The sequence below is a fragment of the Loxodonta africana genome, chromosome 3 (assembly GCF_030014295.1).
Source record: "Loxodonta africana isolate mLoxAfr1 chromosome 3, mLoxAfr1.hap2, whole genome shotgun sequence".
In the NCBI taxonomy this organism is placed as follows: domain Eukaryota; kingdom Metazoa; phylum Chordata; class Mammalia; order Proboscidea; family Elephantidae; genus Loxodonta; species Loxodonta africana.
Window position 1 is genome coordinate 109,058,229 of NC_087344.1, and position 18,932 is coordinate 109,077,160.

The 18,932-nt window shown below is 43.4% G+C and overlaps 1 protein-coding gene across 5 annotated transcripts in view; it reads right to left on the reverse strand.

The window, feature by feature from the left end:
• The window catches only part of WLS (Wnt ligand secretion mediator), a 154,061-nt gene that overhangs the window by 31,709 nt on the left and 103,420 nt on the right, over positions 1-18,932 (reverse strand). For 4 of the 5 annotated variants that reach the window (XM_064282121.1, XM_064282122.1, XM_064282120.1 and 1 more), the window contains exons 9-11: positions 17,199-17,342; positions 15,779-15,862; positions 6,391-6,544 (exon numbers count right to left, since the gene is read on the reverse strand). In XM_064282121.1, coding sequence (XP_064138191.1) covers positions 6,391-6,544; positions 15,779-15,862; positions 17,199-17,342 — 382 coding nt within the window. Of the gene's footprint in view, positions 1-6,390; positions 6,545-12,141; positions 12,242-15,778; positions 15,863-17,198; positions 17,343-18,932 lie in introns of those variants that run through there. The other variant, XM_023549479.2, reaches the window with a different exon arrangement.

Sequence of the window (18,932 nt, forward strand, 5' to 3'; positions counted from 1 at the left end):
TCTCTGTCTGTGATGTCAGACCCACAGAAATGCATTCTCTTCTTGAGTTTAGCTGCCTGGAATGCATACATAGGACCAGGGAAACTGCATAAGGTGAGTGCAGCTTTCTTAGGCTGACAGCATCTTCATGATAATCATGTGTGTGTCTGTGGTCTCTTTAGTAAAAAAAAGGAAAACTGCAATGCTAATCCCGAGGTCATCTCAAAAGAATCTTGGAAGAGACAGGAATCTTCTAATATTCATAAGTCTAACTAATTCTAGTCTTACAATCACCAAGGCAAGTTACACATGACCATTGTACCGATGTTGTTCATGCTGTTTGTCTTGAAGCAGCTCAACTCTGGAGATCCGTTCTGGGGATAGGGCAGAGTGGCCTCAGTGGGACTGGAGTCAGGAAATCATGGGTTCACCCATCTCTCACAATCCCTGCCAACCACAGCAGCGGTTTACACCAGGCTTGGGGAGAGTCATATCCCATCTACTTGCAAAGCTGTTGTGTGAGGTGAGGCCAGGCACTCAGTGCCACAGGACTGCTAGAGGAAGATAGGGGCCACAATAAAACATGGAGTTTTTGAGGGAAATCGTAGGAGGCAGAAAGGTCTTCCCAAGGTGACTAAGGTGTCCTAAGGTGTCCCTTATCATGGTGGGGTGATAGTAATTCTAAGAATCAGAAAAATCATTTTAAGGGACTAAGCAAGGAAAGGTGCTAGGACAATAGCCTCGGGAGAGACAGGAGGCAGAAAGTGCCGGACTACAAACAGCACAGCAGAAAGTACCAGTTCCCATCTTCACTGCAGAATGTGACAGGCTGTTCCCAGCCCATTTCAGACTCTGTGATAAGTGATAAGACAACTTCCATCACTGCTCAGACATCAAGGAGAAGCCAGGTTGGTCATGGGGTAGGCCATCTAACATGCAACTAGGGGAATGATCACAACAAAAGCCAGTCACTGCCAACTCCTCAGGATTCAAGTCAAACATTTATTGAGGCAACAAAAGCTAAAGCCACATTTCATGTGACAGGAGACCTTAGGAGTCTCTGGAAGTAAAACTGATATCACAGGGTAGCTAGCTACCAAGACATGAAAGCTCAGAGTTGCTGTTCTTGCTTCCAGCAGACTGACTGCTTAGACAGAAGGCATTTAGTGTAAATAGGAGGAACTGGCTGGCAACTGGAGCCCTGGTGGTGTAGGGGTTAAGAGCTCTGTTGCTAACCAAAAGGTTGGTAGTTTGAATCCATCAGCCCCTCCTTGGAAACCCTATGGGGCAGTTCTACTCTGTTCTATAGGGTCACTATGAGTTCCAATTGACTCCGTGGCAGCTTTTTTTTTGGTTTTGGCTGGCAAGTAGGGTGTCTCCTGTTGCCTTCATCATGGTTTTCCAGTCAGAGATTCCATCTCCAGCTTCTTTTCTAAAATCTTCTAACAAGAATTTTATAGAAAATCAAAGAAAACAAATATAAACTCTGATCAAGAGTTGTCTGACTTCCTGAGGAGCTCCAACTTTTTTTTTTTTTTTAATACAAATTGACAGTAGAGTGGGTTTGGACTGTTTTATTTATTGGGGGCGGCGGGGGGGAAGGGTTAGGGATCACTGCTGTATGCCTGGAAGGTGATGCTTCCACTCTGAGCTAAAGGTTAGTATCAGCCTTCTGCAATTTGTCTCTGCCTGGGAAGACATCCAAAGTCATTCACAAATTGGTTATGGAAACAGGTAAGAAGAGCTTTAATGAAAAGACAGCAGCAAGGTAGAAAACTTGAATGCCCCTTGAAGGAAAAATGACTAAAATATCTTTGCTAAATTAAAAAAAAGTATGTATTTGTGTGTGTGTGTGTGTGTGTACACTGGACAGGGTTCATGTGACATATGTGCACCACCACTCTAGGTGCAGTCAATCAACCAGGAAGGAGTGCAGAGCCCCATCCCCCCCAGCACTGAACAAGCAGGTGAAACCCTCCTGTGCGGAGCTCTCCTGCCACATCCTGTGTTCCAGGCAGCAGATGAGCAAGTCTTGTCTCCCAGAGCAGACTAATAGCTCCTTGAGAGCAAGAGACTGGGTCTTTTCTAACTCCTTGGAGTCTCACCTTATTCCATCTTATCAAGCTGAGCATATGTTGAGTACTAAGACGCTCAGTGGTTCATTTGTTAAGAGTGACTTATTATATTCCATCCATACAATAAAGGAGAAGCAGAAATACACTCGAGAAAGTGCCCTTTAGAAAACAACTCTCTCCTGAACCTACTGCCTGCTTTGTCTCTCTCCTCCTTTCCCTGACCAAAAGGGAGACACACTAGCTGATGCTCTCTGCTTCCATTTCCTTCCTACCTATTCCCTCCTGACACTTGTGCCCCTGGCTTCTCCTTCCACCACCCAAACAAAACAACCCTCTCCCCAGTGGTTCCTTCTCTTTCTTTATCCCCTGACGCCTCTGCTGGCCCAGCAACTGCTTGCCAAGTTCCTAGAAATGGGCCTTTTCCACTAGTCCCTCCAGGCTCCATCTCCTGAAGGCAAGAAGCCCTCCACACCTGGCATTCATTCTCCATAGCAAGAGATCTGAATTCTTGACTCTGAGCCTTAAAAGCCATGGGAAGGGGGAGTCCAAGCCAACTTAAAAATAAAAACTTTACACAAGAAAGGAAAAAGAGCACAAGGAGGCTGGGGGAGGGGAAGGTACTCCATTTAGAGACCCAGAGAACGTAAAAATGCAGCGTATTGCCCCAACACTTCATTTTTTAGGTTTCCATGTAGTACTTCAAATTATCTCTATCCAAAGAGTTTCAAAATCTTGGCAAATCCTCCATAATTTCTAGGATACATTGCACGGTCTGGCAGCAGATGGAGAGATGGAAAGTGAAAGAGAGAAGGGAAGGAAAATGATCAGAGAGGCCAGCATGGAATAGACACCTTCCAAATGCACAAGGTCATGGCACCATATTGGAAAGTGAAGGGCACAACAGCTGTGAGGGGCAAATGGGGCTGCTGTGACATCACAGCTGATCGTGTTATCATCAGAAAGCTTGTAAATCGTGGGGCTCCTTGTGATCAGCACAGGGCCCCAAAAGATTCCAGCTAACAAGAAATTGCTAGAAGAATGTTTTCCAGAGGAGGTCCTCTTGGCATTTTGAGTAGGACAATTCTTTCTTACAGGGTACTGTTTTGCTCATTGAAGAACATTAGCATCCCTATAATCTGGACACTAAAGGCCAGTGGCGTGTTCCAGTCTCTGTCAAGCCAAATAACCATGAATACTTCCAAACACCCCTTGAGGGGTGTGAACTCTGGGTGAGAACTAGTTTTCAAGTTTTCTGTGAAATTTCAGATCAAGTTGCCTTCAACAAAAAAATACTGATGGGAAAGCACTCAAATGCTACTCTCAATCTCAAGGTTTCAGGTCTAGGTCTAGGAGGGTTGCTGTCGTGCTGTGTGAGAGGTCCTGATGGCAGCTGCTTAACACCTGGCTCCCAATTCAAGAATCTGACCCCGCATGGTGGTACGTTGTCATCCTGCTTTTGCAGGTTGGCCAGAGCCTCCTACTTGCCCAGTGATGCTAGAGTTTGGAAAAAAATCTTACCAGCATTCGAAAACTGTTCACCTGTGAGAGAGATCACCCTCTGGGCTGCCCCTTAACGAGAGGCGGTACTCTCCTGCCCCTTCCATGCTAGCAAGAAGAAGGAGAACTATGAACTTCACGGCTTGAAAGGACTGAGAGATCACTTACAGTTGAGAGAAATGCCATACAGTGAGGTTAAGGGGATTGCCAATAGTCACAGAGTAAATACAACTAGAAGAGTTTACGTATATTAAGTGCTCAACTACTAGCTGAAAGGTTGGCAGTTCGAACCCACCTAGAGGAGCCTCAGAAGACAGGGCTGGCCATCTGCTTCCGAAAGGTCACAGCCTTGAAAACCCTATGGAGCAGTTCTACTCTGCACACACGGGGTTGCCATGAGTCAAAATTGACTCGATGGCAACTAACAGCAGCAGCACATGTTCAATACTCCATAACCACCACCCATTTGTATTATCGTTTCCACTTCCTAGGAAGCCCAGTGATTGCATTATGTGGTATTTCCCTGGAAGTCAGGAACTCCATCTACTTAGGTTCAATATCAAGACAAGCTCATGTGGTTTCTGCCACAGCCTAAGAGGGATCATGAAATGAAATCAAGATTCTTATTCACAAGCCTAGAATCCCTTCCTGCTGGAGTCGTGGAGGTCCACTGTGAGGCTGCATGCTCCCACTCTCCAGGCAGAGCAGAGAGTGAAAACTGGGAATGGAAAGTAAGCTGAAGGGCCTGTGGGAGTGAAAAAGGTAGCCACTTAGGAGACTTCCAGAAAGGCAGTCATTGAAATCAAGAGTTGGGAAGGGGGAGAGATGAGCCAAAAGTCTTTTTTATGCCCAGAGGTGGGCCTGAAACTGAGCGTGACAAGAAGTCTTTACCCAAAGAGGTCAAGGATTGGGAGGGAAGAGAGGGCTGATGTCCGGACGCTCTTGCATGGAAGTGGCAAAGACAGTCCCACTCTACCACCCCTGACCCTCAGCACTGATACCCTCATCTCCCTGCTTCTGTCTCCATCTCTCATGTCTTTACCCTCTGCCTTTTGCCCCCTCTCCACATTGCTGAGCCATCTGTGAAATATGAAGGCTAATCTAGAACTTTTATTTCTAAAGCTTTAATTCACTCAACATTTTTAAAGCACCCTTCACAGCCAGTTCTTGGCCTTAAGAAGCTAATGTTCTAGCAGGAGACAGAAAGATTTAGGCAAATTCATGTACTATAGGGGGTCTTCCAAAGTCAGTGTCATATGAAAAGTGTGCATAATCACATTCCCCTAGGCCTGTTCCTCAGAACACTAGTCCCAAAAGACATACTGTTCAGAAAAAGGGCTCCAAGGCCAAATCATTTAACAATTTTGGGAAATGCTATTACTAGACCCCCTTTTAAGATTCACATTACAAATTAATGTACTAAAGGCATTAAGATATCTTGTAGTAAAAAAATTCATTAATGCTGGTTAACTCAATGCTTCTCAAACTTATTTGACTACTAAGACCTATCAAGATCCCATGGAAACAAAATTCCACTGAGCATAATTTGCTGAATTCTAATTGGGGTGACCAGGCACAAGTTTCTAGGAGGAAGCAGCATTTCATCTGAGCCAAAAAGAGAGGTGGAGCTTCAGCAGACTAAGATGGAGGCAGGACACACAGTCCCGCTTCAACACATTCTCGTTCAATACACATTCACTTAGCACTTACTGCAAGCAAGGCGGACCCCTGGTGACATGGGAAACACACAGACCTTAAAGCTCTGGTCTCTGGCCTGAGGCAGGGAGAAGGGCACTGATTTGAGAAAGTGTACCTTCTGTTTTGGGAATAGCAAGAACCTCGCTATGGTGAAACAGGTATGAAAAAGAGAAGAAAGAATAAAGTTGGAACCAAACATTGTAGGGTGAAGTATCCAAAGAAAAAAGCTCTCAGATCACTTGTTTATCAGGCCACCTGTTAGGTGGTTACTGCGCTGGCCTAGGCAGTAATATTCAATTCCCTCTGCCATGGCTAGTGGAGAAACCTTGGGCAAGATCTCCCCTCTCTGAGCCTCAGTTTCCTCATCTATAAAATGACAGGATTGGCTAAGTTCTCTAAGGTCTTTTGCAGCACCAACATCTCAGGGTTCTGTAACTTTGAGATAGGCACACATACCAGCCCTAAATGACAGGAAAGCTATGGGCACAGGAGAATGGCCATTGGTTTGGCAATGTGTCAAGCAACACACTTGCAGAAAAAAGAGCAGGAGTAAAAGAAAGCCTGTTCTACCTTCAGCTTTCAGGACCTAGTCTCTTCTACCGGATGCCTCAGGATCATGCTTCTCAAACTCAGAGAATGAACATGGCATATTTTCCAAGAGTCAATTTTGCTCAAAAATTGAGGAAAGCAAATTTAATTTTTGTACTAAAACTGAAAATATTTTAGACTACAATGCAATTGTTCCAATGTGTTTTAGGAAAAGTAAAAAATGAGGACTTAAAGAATTTCCTTTTTTGTGTTGGCTTTTGGGTTATGGCTACAGAGTCTCCAGATAGGCTTATCACTGTACCCAGTAGTAGAAGTATTCTTGTGGGGAAAGCTTGATGAGGGAGCCCAGAGCCTTAGCTATTTGAACCTTGTAAAGACAGATGCCTACCTGTCCTGAATTAAGAGACTAGAGAGCCCTGGTGGCGAAGTAGTTAAGAGTTTGGCTGCTAACCAAAAGGTCGGCAGTTCGAATCCACCAGTTGCTCCTTGGAAACTCTATGGAGCAGTTCTACCCTGCCCTATAGTCAGAATCCACTCAAAGACACAGAACAACAATGGGTTTTGTTTTGTTTTTAAAGAGACTAGAACTCACCATTGGACTGGTCATCCCCATAGTTCTTGTGGGATGGTGCATACAAGAACATCAAAGCAAAGACATACAGATTCCACATCCCATAGATGCCTGTGAAGAAGGCACTGTTCACTTGGACTGTGACGCCGCCCCATTTCCAGTGGCCTTCAGTCACCTATGGACAAAGGACAGCAACATTTATTTGGACCGGAGAAGAAAAACAATACCAACACAGGCATCAGCCAATGCAAATACTAGGTCTCTTCCTTCTATATATGGGAAAAATGAAGACTTATGTAAGACTCCCATCCTTTAATATGAATCATATCAGTACGAACTAAGATTAACTGAGGGCTTTCTATGTGTCAGGAGCCCTGGTGGCACAGTTGTTAAGCACTCAGTTGCTAACGGAAAGCTGGTTCAAACTTACCAGCCACTCCCCAGGAAAAAGATATGGTAGTCAGCTTCCGTAAAGATTACAGCCTTGGAAACTCTATGGAGCAGTTCTATTCTGTCCTACAGGGTCGCTGTGAGTTGGGAGAGACTTGACGGCAGCAGGTTTAGCTTTGGGTTCTATGTATCAGGCACAAAGTCAGTGGCTCTTACCTTGGCTGCACATTAGAATCACCTGGGGAGCTTTTAAAACCCCTAGATGCTCAGTCCATACCCAGGATTTATTAAATTAGAGACTTGTGGGCATCCATACTTTTAAAGCTGCCTCTGTAACTGTGTACAGCCAGGTGGAGACCACTGCACCAACGACTTTATGCGCATTACTTCATTTCATGCTCTCCACTAAGCTGAAGTAGCTACTATTATTATATCCACTTACAGATGAGGAAACTAAGGTTTAGAGAGGGCAAGTACTTTTGAAGTCATGGAGGAGAGCCAGAATACAAACACATGTCTAGTCTCTGGAGCTCCAACTCTCATCTATCACTCTATGCTGCTTCTCAAGATATCCCGTGGAGGGGAAATGAGCTGATTAAATACCCCAAGAGTCTGTATACCTAAAACTGCTCTAAAAGATTAGGGACACTGAGCTTCTGTTAAGAGTCATGGAACAATTTGGAAATGGATAATGGTGTTGGTTGACCAGCATGACAGACACAATTGAGGTCACTGACTTGTACAGGTGAAGAACGCTGAAATGGCAAACTATCTCTTCATATATATTTACCACAATAAAAAATAAAAAAAGATATGGAAAATTGCTTTTATGCTTGAGCTCATTGTTGCAGCCACTGTCATCAATCCTCCTCGTTGAGGGTCTTCTTCTTTTCCGCTGACCCTGCACTTTCCCAAACACAATGTCCTTCTCTAGGGACTGATCCCTCCTGACAACACGTCCAAAGTATGTAAGATGCAGTCTCACCATCCTTGCTTCTAAGGAGCATTCTGGTTGTATTTCTTCCAAGACAGATTCGTTCGTTCTTTTGGTAGTCCATGGTATATTCACTATTCTTCACCAACACAATTCAAAGGCGTCAATTCTTCTTCAGTCTTCCTTATTCATTGTCCAGCTGTGAAAGCTACTATCTTGAGTAACTCACAAATTGTCACTGATGAAAAAAAAAAGTCTTCCCCATTAGATGCAGAATTCTTGAGGGTGCGAGCCTCGCAGTAGACAATGGCTGGCCCAGTTCTAAGCATAGAGTAGAACCAGCTGCCATTGACTGATTCTGACTCAAGGCAACCTGACCTGTGTCGGAGTAGAACTGTGCTCCACAGTGGCTGATGTTTGGAACAGATCACCAGGTCCTTCTTCTGAGGTGCTTCTGAACTGACTCCAACTTCCAAACTTTTGGTTAGCAGTCAAGCAATTGACTGTTTGTACCACCCAAGGCGCAGAGAGGAGGTGCTCATTAAATACCTGGTGATTCATGCCAGTATTTGCAGAACTAAGGTTATACATTCCTTGGAGGAAAAATAATTGAGAAACATTGTCTTGATGCTCCACACTGAATTATAGGCATTCTTCTTGTTTTGATGATTTGTCTCAGTAATTCTGACAAGACTGGGTAGTATCAAAATCACTGAGTGCTTTCTCAGTATACACACGGCTGCTTCAACTCTCCAATCCCTTGAATTGGGGATTTAAGTACGGGCTGTTCAGCACAGAAGCTCTTCTTTCTTGTGGCCTCTTTAATTCTCTCTCTAGGCATTAATGTCTGAGCACAGGTATTAATCTCTTCCTAAAACAGCAGTGCATTGTTATCCCACATTAAAAAAAGAAAACACTGTGTTGAAGTCCACAGTTACAATTCCTCCTGCCCTGTCTGTCTTCCCAGCTCATTGTAAACTCCCTGAGGCCAAAGACAGTTCTGTTCGGTGCACTGCTGTATCTTCAGTGCCTGATGCACCACAGGCCCTTGGCAAAGAGGTGGACTACATGAACAATAAAAAAAAAAAAAGTTGTCATTGAGTGAACTTTGACTCAGGGTGATCTCATGTGTAGCAGAGTAGAACTTGCTCCACAGCATTTTTAATGACTGATTTCTTAAAAGTAAATGGCCAGATTTTTCTTCCGAGGTGCCTCTAGGTGGACTTGAACCTTCAACCTTTCAGTTAGCAGCCAAGTGCATTAACCGTTTGCACTAGCCTAGGACTCCAAGTGAACAACGGATCCTCAGTTTTCCTTAGTGTGGCCCTGTGGTGGAGCAGAAAGACCTGGGCTTCGAATCCAAGCTCGACCACTCACTTTCTTTAATGTAAAACAAAAATCAACACCCTGAACTTCAATTTCTTTAAGTGTAAAACAGAGATAACGATATCTAAAACTTGCAAGGCTACTGAGGGGAGCTGAGTAAAAAAAAATTCTAGAAATTGCCTAGCACATAGTAAACACTAAATAAATATTAGTTATCCATATAATGTCACTCTAGGTAAGTCACTCATAAAAGTAATTTTGAAGCTTTCATATGCTTCACAATTCTCTAAGGCATGTTTTGGAACTACTTTTAACTGTGTTAATGGCTTGGTAATTGTTTAAAGGGCTGTCTGATGACTTGGATTATGCTGACAACTGTCAACAGAATTGTTGAGCTGAGTGACTAATAATCTGTGCCAGCTCCGAGATCAATGACGTGATTTTGACCACGTCTGTTTGGTATAGAAAATTTTAACCAGGAGAAAAAGAAAGCATCAGACAATGTTCTCATGAAAGCTTAATGAGGCTAGGTTATATAAGCCACCTCCGGGGCTCCTTCTAATTTCTAAGATATCACACCAGATCTAAATGGTGATGACTTCAACAAGCAGGGTGACATCACTTCCTGTTTATGATGCAGTGGCTTTGTATTCCCTTTGATCATGCTGTTTATCCGATCACCCACTGGGGCCCGTGACATAATACAGGTGAATGTACAGGCATTTCTTCTTGAAAGACCTGGGGTGTCAGTTAGCCAGGTTAACTGTTATAGATGTACCAGCTTTAGTTTGGCTTTGTTGATACATTATTGTTCATTTTTATGATTCATAAACAATCCACCACCATAAAATCTTATTTATTTTGGAAAATAACTATAAAATTATTTTATAGGAAGTTTTCAGGAATATCTTTCAGCAAAAAGGATTCTGTAATGATTACTGATTGCAGGACAATGCACCAGCATTGAAATTACTTCGGTCTTCTTAGAAATATCTCCCAATATCACTCTTCTTACTTTTAAGTGCTAAAAAAAAAAAAGTTGTCATCAAGTTGATTCTGACTCATGGCGACTTCTTGAGTGTCAGAGTTAAACTGTGCTCCAAAGGGTTTTCAATGGCTGATTTTTCAGAAGCAGATAGTCAGGACTTTCTTCCAAGGCTCCTCTGGGTAGACTTGAACTTCCAACCTTTAGGCTAGCAAGTCAAGTGGGTTAACCATTTGTACCACCTGGGACATACATAACACCATAGACGATCAAGTCAATTTTCCAAGGAAATCTGACCTTACACAATGGTTGCCTCACAAAGCTAACTTCAGAGAATGGTCACAGTTTAAAATAATATTCCTACTCTTGTGCTGTGTAATAATTAAGAACACATTCTCTGGAGTCACAGCCATAACCATCTGCCTGAGCAATCTTGGGCAAGATACTTCACCTCTCTGGGCCATACTTTACCCATGTGTTAGAGTGAAATATTGCCTACCTACCTCATAGAGTTGTAATCAAGACTATAAATAAGATATTTCAAGTAACATACTATGAATAGTGGCTGGCACATCATTAGTGTTGAATAAACCTTATCGCTATCCTTGTTATTATTACAATAATATCTCAGCCTTGCTAACATCTGTGTTAACTACTTGTTTTAAGTGATAATAAAGGAACACAATAGAGAGCAATATTTAAATAACACTTCTTACCCACTGGCATCTCCTCTGATTTTTTTTTTTTTTTTTTTTTGTACATTAGGTGAAGGTTTATGGAACTAGTTTCTCATTAAACAGTTAGTATACATATTGTTCCATGACACTGGTCAACAACCCTACAACATGTCAACACTCTCCCCTTCTCAACCTTGGGTTCCCTATTACCAGCTTTCCTGTCCTCTCCTGCCTTCTAGTCCTTGCCCCACAGCTGGTGTGCCCCTTTAGTCTCATTTCCTTTCATTTTTAAATGCAATTATTATCATACTATTAGCTGCAACTTTTTTCTCTTTACTTTCCAGTCAGGTGGTTCTTCAGAGCTTCTGTTTCTATTCTCCCTTTCTACCTCCATGTATGTGTACGGGCATCCCTACACATTCACTCCCATTCATTCAACAAAATCTGCTGAGCACCACTATGTATGAGGCACACAGCTGGGTTATTTCCTTACGTAGATCAGTCAGGCCAATTCTAGCAAGGATCAGTTTCAACATACACAGGAGCCCTGGTGGTGCAGTGGTTAAAGCGCTTCCCTGCTAACTAAAAGGTCAGCTGTTCGAACTTACCAGCCGCACCACGGGAGAAAGCAGTCTGATTACAGCCTTGGAAACCCTATTTCCCCAACAGGGTTGCTATGAGTCAGGATCAACTTCATGGCAATGGATTTGGTATTTTTATTTATTTACATACACAGATTTTTGTATAGTCAAATCTGTATATTAACACGTTGCTGTTAGTTGTTTCCGACTCATGGCACCCCCATGTACAACAGAACAAAACGTTGTCCAGCTCTTCATCATCTAAGGAATCGTTGGTATGTTTGAGGCCACTGTGCATTCTGAGTGCCTTCCAACCTAGGCGGCTCACCTTCCAGCAACACACTAGACAATATTCAATTATGATCCATAGGGTTTTCATTGTCTAATTTTCGGAAGTAGATCACCAGGCCTTTCTTCCTAGCCTGGATTAGTCTGGAATGTGCTATATACTCTAAACATAATAATGTGCGGTATATTATAAATGGATTACATAGGCAAAACATAATTTTACAGTAGAACCACTGGGATGAGGTATTCATGCCATGGAGGCATGTGGGAGCTGAGACTGACAGAGGAAACAGTAGATTCAGGCTCTCATCTCATGCCTGCTCTGGGACACATGCATGTTGTTTAGGATGGAGGGCAAAATTACCCACACTATTTAATTTGTAAGCTCTCTCTAAATGCATTATTTCCTGCTGAGGTCAAAGAGAGGAATTTGCATAAATGAACTGTGTACATAGCGTAACTCTACTGGTGAGAGACTGGCTTGGGCTTTTCCCAACTCTCCTTGTTCAATTATTCATGCCTGAGACATCCCAAGCTCTGAGCACATTCCCACCAATATATACCACAATAACCAGCCTCAACAGAGCAGGCTTTGTAAATTCAAATTTTATTAATGCCAATGCAAGAGGTGATAGCCGCCCCTTCTAACTTTCAGAGAGTAAAATAAGGTACTCCCAGACTTCTGATGCCCCTGCAAAAAAAAAAAAAAAAACTCATCCTCTGCATAAGCCTTATTTCTAAAAGTCTCTGGTTTTCCTGGTTTTACATTTGAACAATTTACTTTTGTGTGAAACCACCCAATTATACCCCTGGAGCCAAGTGAAGGTCAAATCCCTTTACATCCAGTAGTCTTGACAACCAACATTCCACTTCACAACAAGATAGCCAAAACTCAGATACAGGACCTCTTACTGGAAATATTTCCTCTGTACCAGACTGAAATGATCACACACACACACAAAAGAGCTGGGGACAGTTTCTCTGGGAGTTTGCTGCATGTGGCTTGACCTGAATGTCAGGCACCTGGGGGTTCCCTTAGTGAAGGCCAGTGAACTTGTCCCCCTGCATTGCACATCTGTTCCGTAATGCCTGCCACCTTCAAATGGAACGCCTCTCCCGCCCCCACCCCTACCCCAGAGGGAAGGGGCTGAAATACCAGACTGTGATGTACCATATCTTGGTTGCTATGACTGAGGCCATTAAAATAGGAGGCATTAAAAGACTGCACCTCAGTACCCAGCTACAAAGCCTCAAGGTCACTGCATTCCACAGCTTCGGTCGGCCTTTCATTCCTGGCCTCAGAGCTTCAATATCCTGGCGAGATCCCCTCATATTATATTTCATGGGGCTTTAAATGCAGGCTCTCCCAGCCAGCCCGAGAGGATAATGGGGGTTTTAATACATTCCTTTCACCTAAGGCTGGGATCCATTTCAAAAAGTTACCCAATAGGTTTTCTTTCAGTTGAGATCATTGCTGAGACATTCCAAAATGACATTAAAAAATAAATCCTCTGATGACTATATTAATACAGTACCTGGGACACTGTTATACCTGAAAACGTCTTAGATGTCTATAAATAAGCCTTAAAAAAAACAGCAGGAGGAATGAGGAGTTAATGGAATCCAAATGGCCTCACTGCTCCCCCTTTAGAGATGAAATCCACCCTGGGCCGAATGTCACAGCAGATAAAAAAGCCAGCTACTGGCTGGAGCCATGTTAGAAAATAGTGGGGCAACGGAATATTCATCTTTTTCTCCACAGAAAAGCCACACACTAGGCTCTTTGGAAGACTAGTCTTTGCTTAAAAGGCCTGGAGATCTACTTCTGAAAAACTAGCCACTGAAAACCCTATGGAGCACAGTTCTACTCTGCAACACATGGGGTCACCATAAGTAGAAATCAACTTGATAGCAACTGTTTGCGCGTGTGTGTGTGTGTGTGTATTAATATATATAATTAAGCAAGTACATGAAAGAACCCTGGTGGCACAGTGGTTAAGTGCTTGGCTACTAACTGAAAAGTCAGCACTTCAAACCCACCAGCCGCTTGGCGGCGGGAAGATGTGGCAGTCTGCGTCCATAAAGATTTATAGCCTTAGAAACCCTACGGGGCAGTTCTACTCTGTCCTATAGGGTCTCTAGGAGTCAGAATCAACTCAAGGGCAACAGGTTTGGTTTTCTGGTTTTAAGCACGTACATAGTTAATTCTGGCAGTATGTAGCCTTAAAGATTGGCAAAATGTCCCTGTTGACTTTAGGTACAAGGAGCTCTCAAAAGAGATAAGAGAGTGAGATGGGCGTGTGGTGGGAATGACCCGAACTTTATATAGTGGTAAAAGCATGTATTAGGATGGAAATACCCTTGCTTCCTGCCTTTATAAGAACTTATATTGGTATTGCCTTTTACTCCCGGACTCATCTTAATTGAGATTCTGTTTGTCTAGGTGGTGCTCATGCTCTCTCAGCCTTGCAGAAGTGGGAGTGTCAATATCACAGTCCATTACTGAGGGGCTAGAGGGCTGGAAAGCATTTTGCCCACACGAGGGAATTAGCCAAGGATAAGTCATGCTTCAGATATGCCTTATTTGAATATGGGTGGTTGAGCCTCAGCTGGCTGAATAAAAAACTCATTCAGAATCTGAAATATTTTTACTGCATTTGGAGTAGAGAGTAAAGCTTCCAAAGTTTTATAAACAAACAGCCTGATACAAATACAGCACTGTTAGAGGTCAAAGTAGAACTTCACACACACACACAGACACACAGACACACAGACACACACACACACATATATATATATATGTCTTATTTTTTCCATTCACTGCAGCCTTCAGCAGAGTTGACAACACTAACTCTCTAGGGCGCACAGCCACCAGGGCTCTAACCAGTTAACCGGTTGCTATCAAGTCGTTTTGACTCATGGTGACCCCAGGTGTTGCAGAAACTTATTGTATGTCCTTTGGCAAGACATTGAACCTTCTTGGTATTCATAATAGCACAGTTATTCACACACTTACAACGTGCCAGGCACTCTGCTAATCATGTTGCAAGTGTTACTTCCTTTGGCCCTTCCACCTACCTTCTGTGCTGGTACTGCTGTTATACCCACTTTAAAGAAAAGGAAATAAAACCTTAGAAATGTTAAGTGATCCATCCAAAGGTCCACCCAGTGGGAAAGCAACACAACTAGGAAACGTCTCTAGAGCAATTAGATTTCCTATGCCAGCAAACTGGGATACCAATTCCTATCCTACTTACCTCATAGGATTTGGTGAAGTACAAATGAATGATAGATATGTAATACATTAGATTTAAACAGTACTTCCCACTTTCTAAAACAAGTGGCCAATATTTAAAACCTATCCCCATTGCCATTATTGAGATTCCTAAGTGTAACAAAATTTTGAGTTTTGGAAATAACCAGTGTGGAAAGATCCAGATCTATCAAGAGGACTCTTGAATTACTTCTCATGTTTAAGAGGCAATATAATTAGGGGACTTCTGAATTAGTTTCCATGTTTAACAGACAATATAATTACTACAGAGAATGGCTGATGAATTGTCCAAGGATCTATGGTAATGGCTAGATTAGGATCAAATTAAATTAATACATTGCTTGTTAGCATTCTGCTACAGGGCTTAAAAAGTTTATTCTCTTAAGTAAATGGAATATGCCCTCTTCAATATCGCTGCAGACTTTTAATTTATTTAGCAAATTTTTTCCTCCCTAGAGTTACAGTGAATGGGAAATTCAGTCTACCTCCAGAGACCAAGTAACAAGTCTCCAATTGTTGCTGTTGTTAGCTGCCATCAAGTCATGGCAACCCCATGCACAACAGGATCAAACCGTTGTGATTCATAGGGTTTTTACTGGCTGATTTTCTGAAGTAGATTGCCAGGCCTTTCTTCCTTAATCTGGAAGCTCCACTGAAACCTGGTCAGCATCACAGCAACACAAAAACGTCCACTGACAGATGGGTGCTGGCTGTGCCTGAGATGCACGGGCTGGGAATTGAATGTGGGTCTACCACATGGGAAGACGGAATTCTACTACGGAACCACCGCTGCCCCCAGCCCCAGGTTACAGCAGTATAAATAAACAGGGCTCCACCAGCTGTCCAGATGACAGCCTCCCTGATCCTTTCCTCAGTGGCTCTGTACAATTTTCTGTGAGGACTACAGGGAACTCTTTAGGACGTTCTCACCCAGAGATCCCAGGGTTCACTTACCTGACTAACGATGAAGAAGATGACAGTCATTGCAGCACAGGCCAAGGTGATAAGCATGAGGAACTTAAACCTGAAAATCAGCCCCTAATAGGAAAGAGGGAAAGGGATAGTTTAATACTGAATCCTTATCTCAAATATATAAATCTATGAAAAGCTCATTTTAAAAAGTCTATGAAATCAAATCCCTAGGGAGTGTCAGTAAAATAACTTCACACGGCAGCATTTCTCCTGCAGGGGTGAATGTGGCTGGGAAACTTCCTGGGCCAAATACTTCCTATGTTCTTATCTCACATAAAGCAGCCATACCAGAGCCTGGGAAATTGCATTCACAGCACGTTACGAAGCTGCTAATTTCCCTGCTAAGCTGGTTATGCTTCTCTGCAAGGGTTCAAAGTTACCGAATCCAAGTTTTCTGCGGTTGTAATAAAATTCTGCTCCAGTGAACACAAAGAAATGTGCATATTAATCAACATGAAGTGGATTTGGTTGAGTTTTCTCACGTGTCACTCTAGCTCTGGAGATGGGCAATCCTCAGAAAGTGTCTGGGGTTTTCTGAGTGCGGGATTTAAGGGGAGCTATGTGTTTTTTTTTATGTCTCAGGGAGGGACACCTATTATTATTTAGGAGCTCCTATTTGCAGATACCCCATGTATAAGAGAACAAAACATTGTCCGGTCCTGTACCATCTCCATGATCACTGGGGACACTATGAATTGGAGCTGACTCAGCAACTGACAACAACATCTGCAGATATGCTGCATATAAAAACCTGTGGCTCTGCACTTTCTGCTCCCCTGTTCACAGAGTAATCAGGCCAGTGTCTCCACGGGCAGCCACTTAGGTACGAGCTCAAGGGATTCTTGATTGATTAAGATTATGTTGTCTGCATTAGAGATCTGATGATGATAAGTGTTTTCTCTTGAATGAGGTGTGCAATCTATAAACCGAGATTACTGAATTCTATGTGTGCACCTGCTGGGTCTTTTAGGGGAGATGTGGTCTATTGGGGTCTGGAAATCAGACCACCTGGGTCCATCCCCAGTCTTAAGGCTGTTTCTCAGCAGAGAACCTTGATCAAAGCCTCACCCCACGCAATGTGCCAATCCTGACATAATCACATCTCCCATTTAGTATGCCCCTAAATTCCATCCCACAGCTGACGAACCTGCTGAACAAGTTTCCTCCTTACTGGGGACAGAGAGAAATGTATACCACGGGAAACTCCAAGATTTAGATGGGCCAGTTAGATGCTTCTAAGAGTAAGATTTAGCCTTGAATCTTGCCCACAGATCCTACATGAGAATCTCAATGTATATTTGAAAGAGGAACCTTTCAGTCAAACCACAGATGTGTGTGTGTTTACACATCAAGCAGGAGATATCGACTACCCATTCCAGAAAGAGCCAAGAGATTTGCTCACCTCATAGTGCAGCCGCCGGACCTTGCTCATGGCTGGCAGGCTGGACTGCTTCCCACTGATGTTCTGAAATACCTGAAACACCATGAAGCACAGAAACAGGAAGTAGAGGCAGAGGCAGATCCCAGCCACAATGATGAAGGCCATCTGACAGTATCCAGTAAAGGAAATGGCACACTAGCCAAGGATGCAGGCTGAAAGGACACAAACACTTCTCCCTGGCTCTACTGGCTATACTTTTTGTCCTCCAAATATTCAGGCATTTTTCAGGGAGATAAAATACTAAACACTGGCATTCTAATGGAAGCTAAAGAGAGAGGTTTTCTGACACAACAGCACCACAGAGGGGAGTCTTCAAATTGGCCTTCCAAGCCAAGTAAGAAGAGGAATGGAGCCTTGCTTGTTAGGAGTGCAGAATCGAGGCCCTACCACAGACCTACCAAATCAGGATCTGCCTTTAGCAAAGTCCCCAGGAGACCCATGTGCACAATAAAGTTGAAAAGCACTGAGATGGTAGATATCGGTTGCTAAATACTGATCAGGTGAAAAACTGCACTGAAATCACTGCAAGAGTGAGTTAAAATGTAGGTTCCTAGGCTCTGCCCCAGAAATATTGAATTGGATTTCCCGAGGGCTAGAGAACCGAGTATAACTATGTTTGGCCACCACTGGGCTAGTCCCTGGAGTTTTATAATCATGAAATTAAGATGACCTGGAATCAGGGGGAGGGGCTGGGGTTGAAGCTGCCAGGTTCCTGGGCATGGGATTGAAGGTCTTGAGGTAAAATCAGGGATGAAGTACTGTTTGTAATTTTTGGTCATCACAGAAAATCTTGTCAAATGGAGCAGGGAGCAGAAGGACACATGGCACAGGGGAGGAGAGTGTAGCACAGTCTGAGATCCATCAGTGAGGCTCAGGCCTTTCATTAGGGCCCAACATGAGAATGACCAAGCCTTGGGGAAGAGCACACTGGCTTGGGAGGCAGGTGACCTGACTCCAATTACCCTCCCCTACACTAGCTTCAGGAGTCCCTGGGTGGTACCAACGGTTAAGTTCTTGACAGCTAGCCCAAAGTTGGGCAGTGCCTCAGAAGACAGGCCTGGAGATCTGCTTCTGAAAGGTCATACATAGCCTTGAAAACCCTATGGGGCAGTTCTACTCTGCACACATGGGGTCACCATGAGTCAGAATCTGTAAACCAAGTATTCCCTTGGTGTGCCACTCACAGCTTTTGGTGATAGGTGAGGAGAGGGGTTTCCATCCTCTCATCTTTAAAATAACCACTCCCCTGATTTAATTTCCTCACAAAGTCCTCATGACACTAAGAAAACCAATATAATCATCAGGGTTGGACAAAGTGTATTTACCAGTACATGACAATATATCATTATCCATCAAGGAAGAGTCCAACCCAAGCCTTTCTCCTCACTCCACAGGAGAGTTTTTTTTTTTCTCTCCCTGAGCACTTAAGATATTATTCAGGGAGATAAAATATTTAAATCCAGCGTCCTAAAAGGGATAAGGTAAGGCTGTCGTTTCTGCTTCACGAAGATGACTCAAGCCGACTTTACGCCAACCAACCAGAAGCCTCGGCCACCTCTCTGGAACTAATCACCTTAGCCTTATCTCCACTCAGTCTCAGGCATGAACAGCAGCAGCACGGCCTGCCAGCATGCCAAGGTCACTTTAAGAAACCACCAACAGATGACTTCAGAAACCAGCTCTCACTCAGGGGCC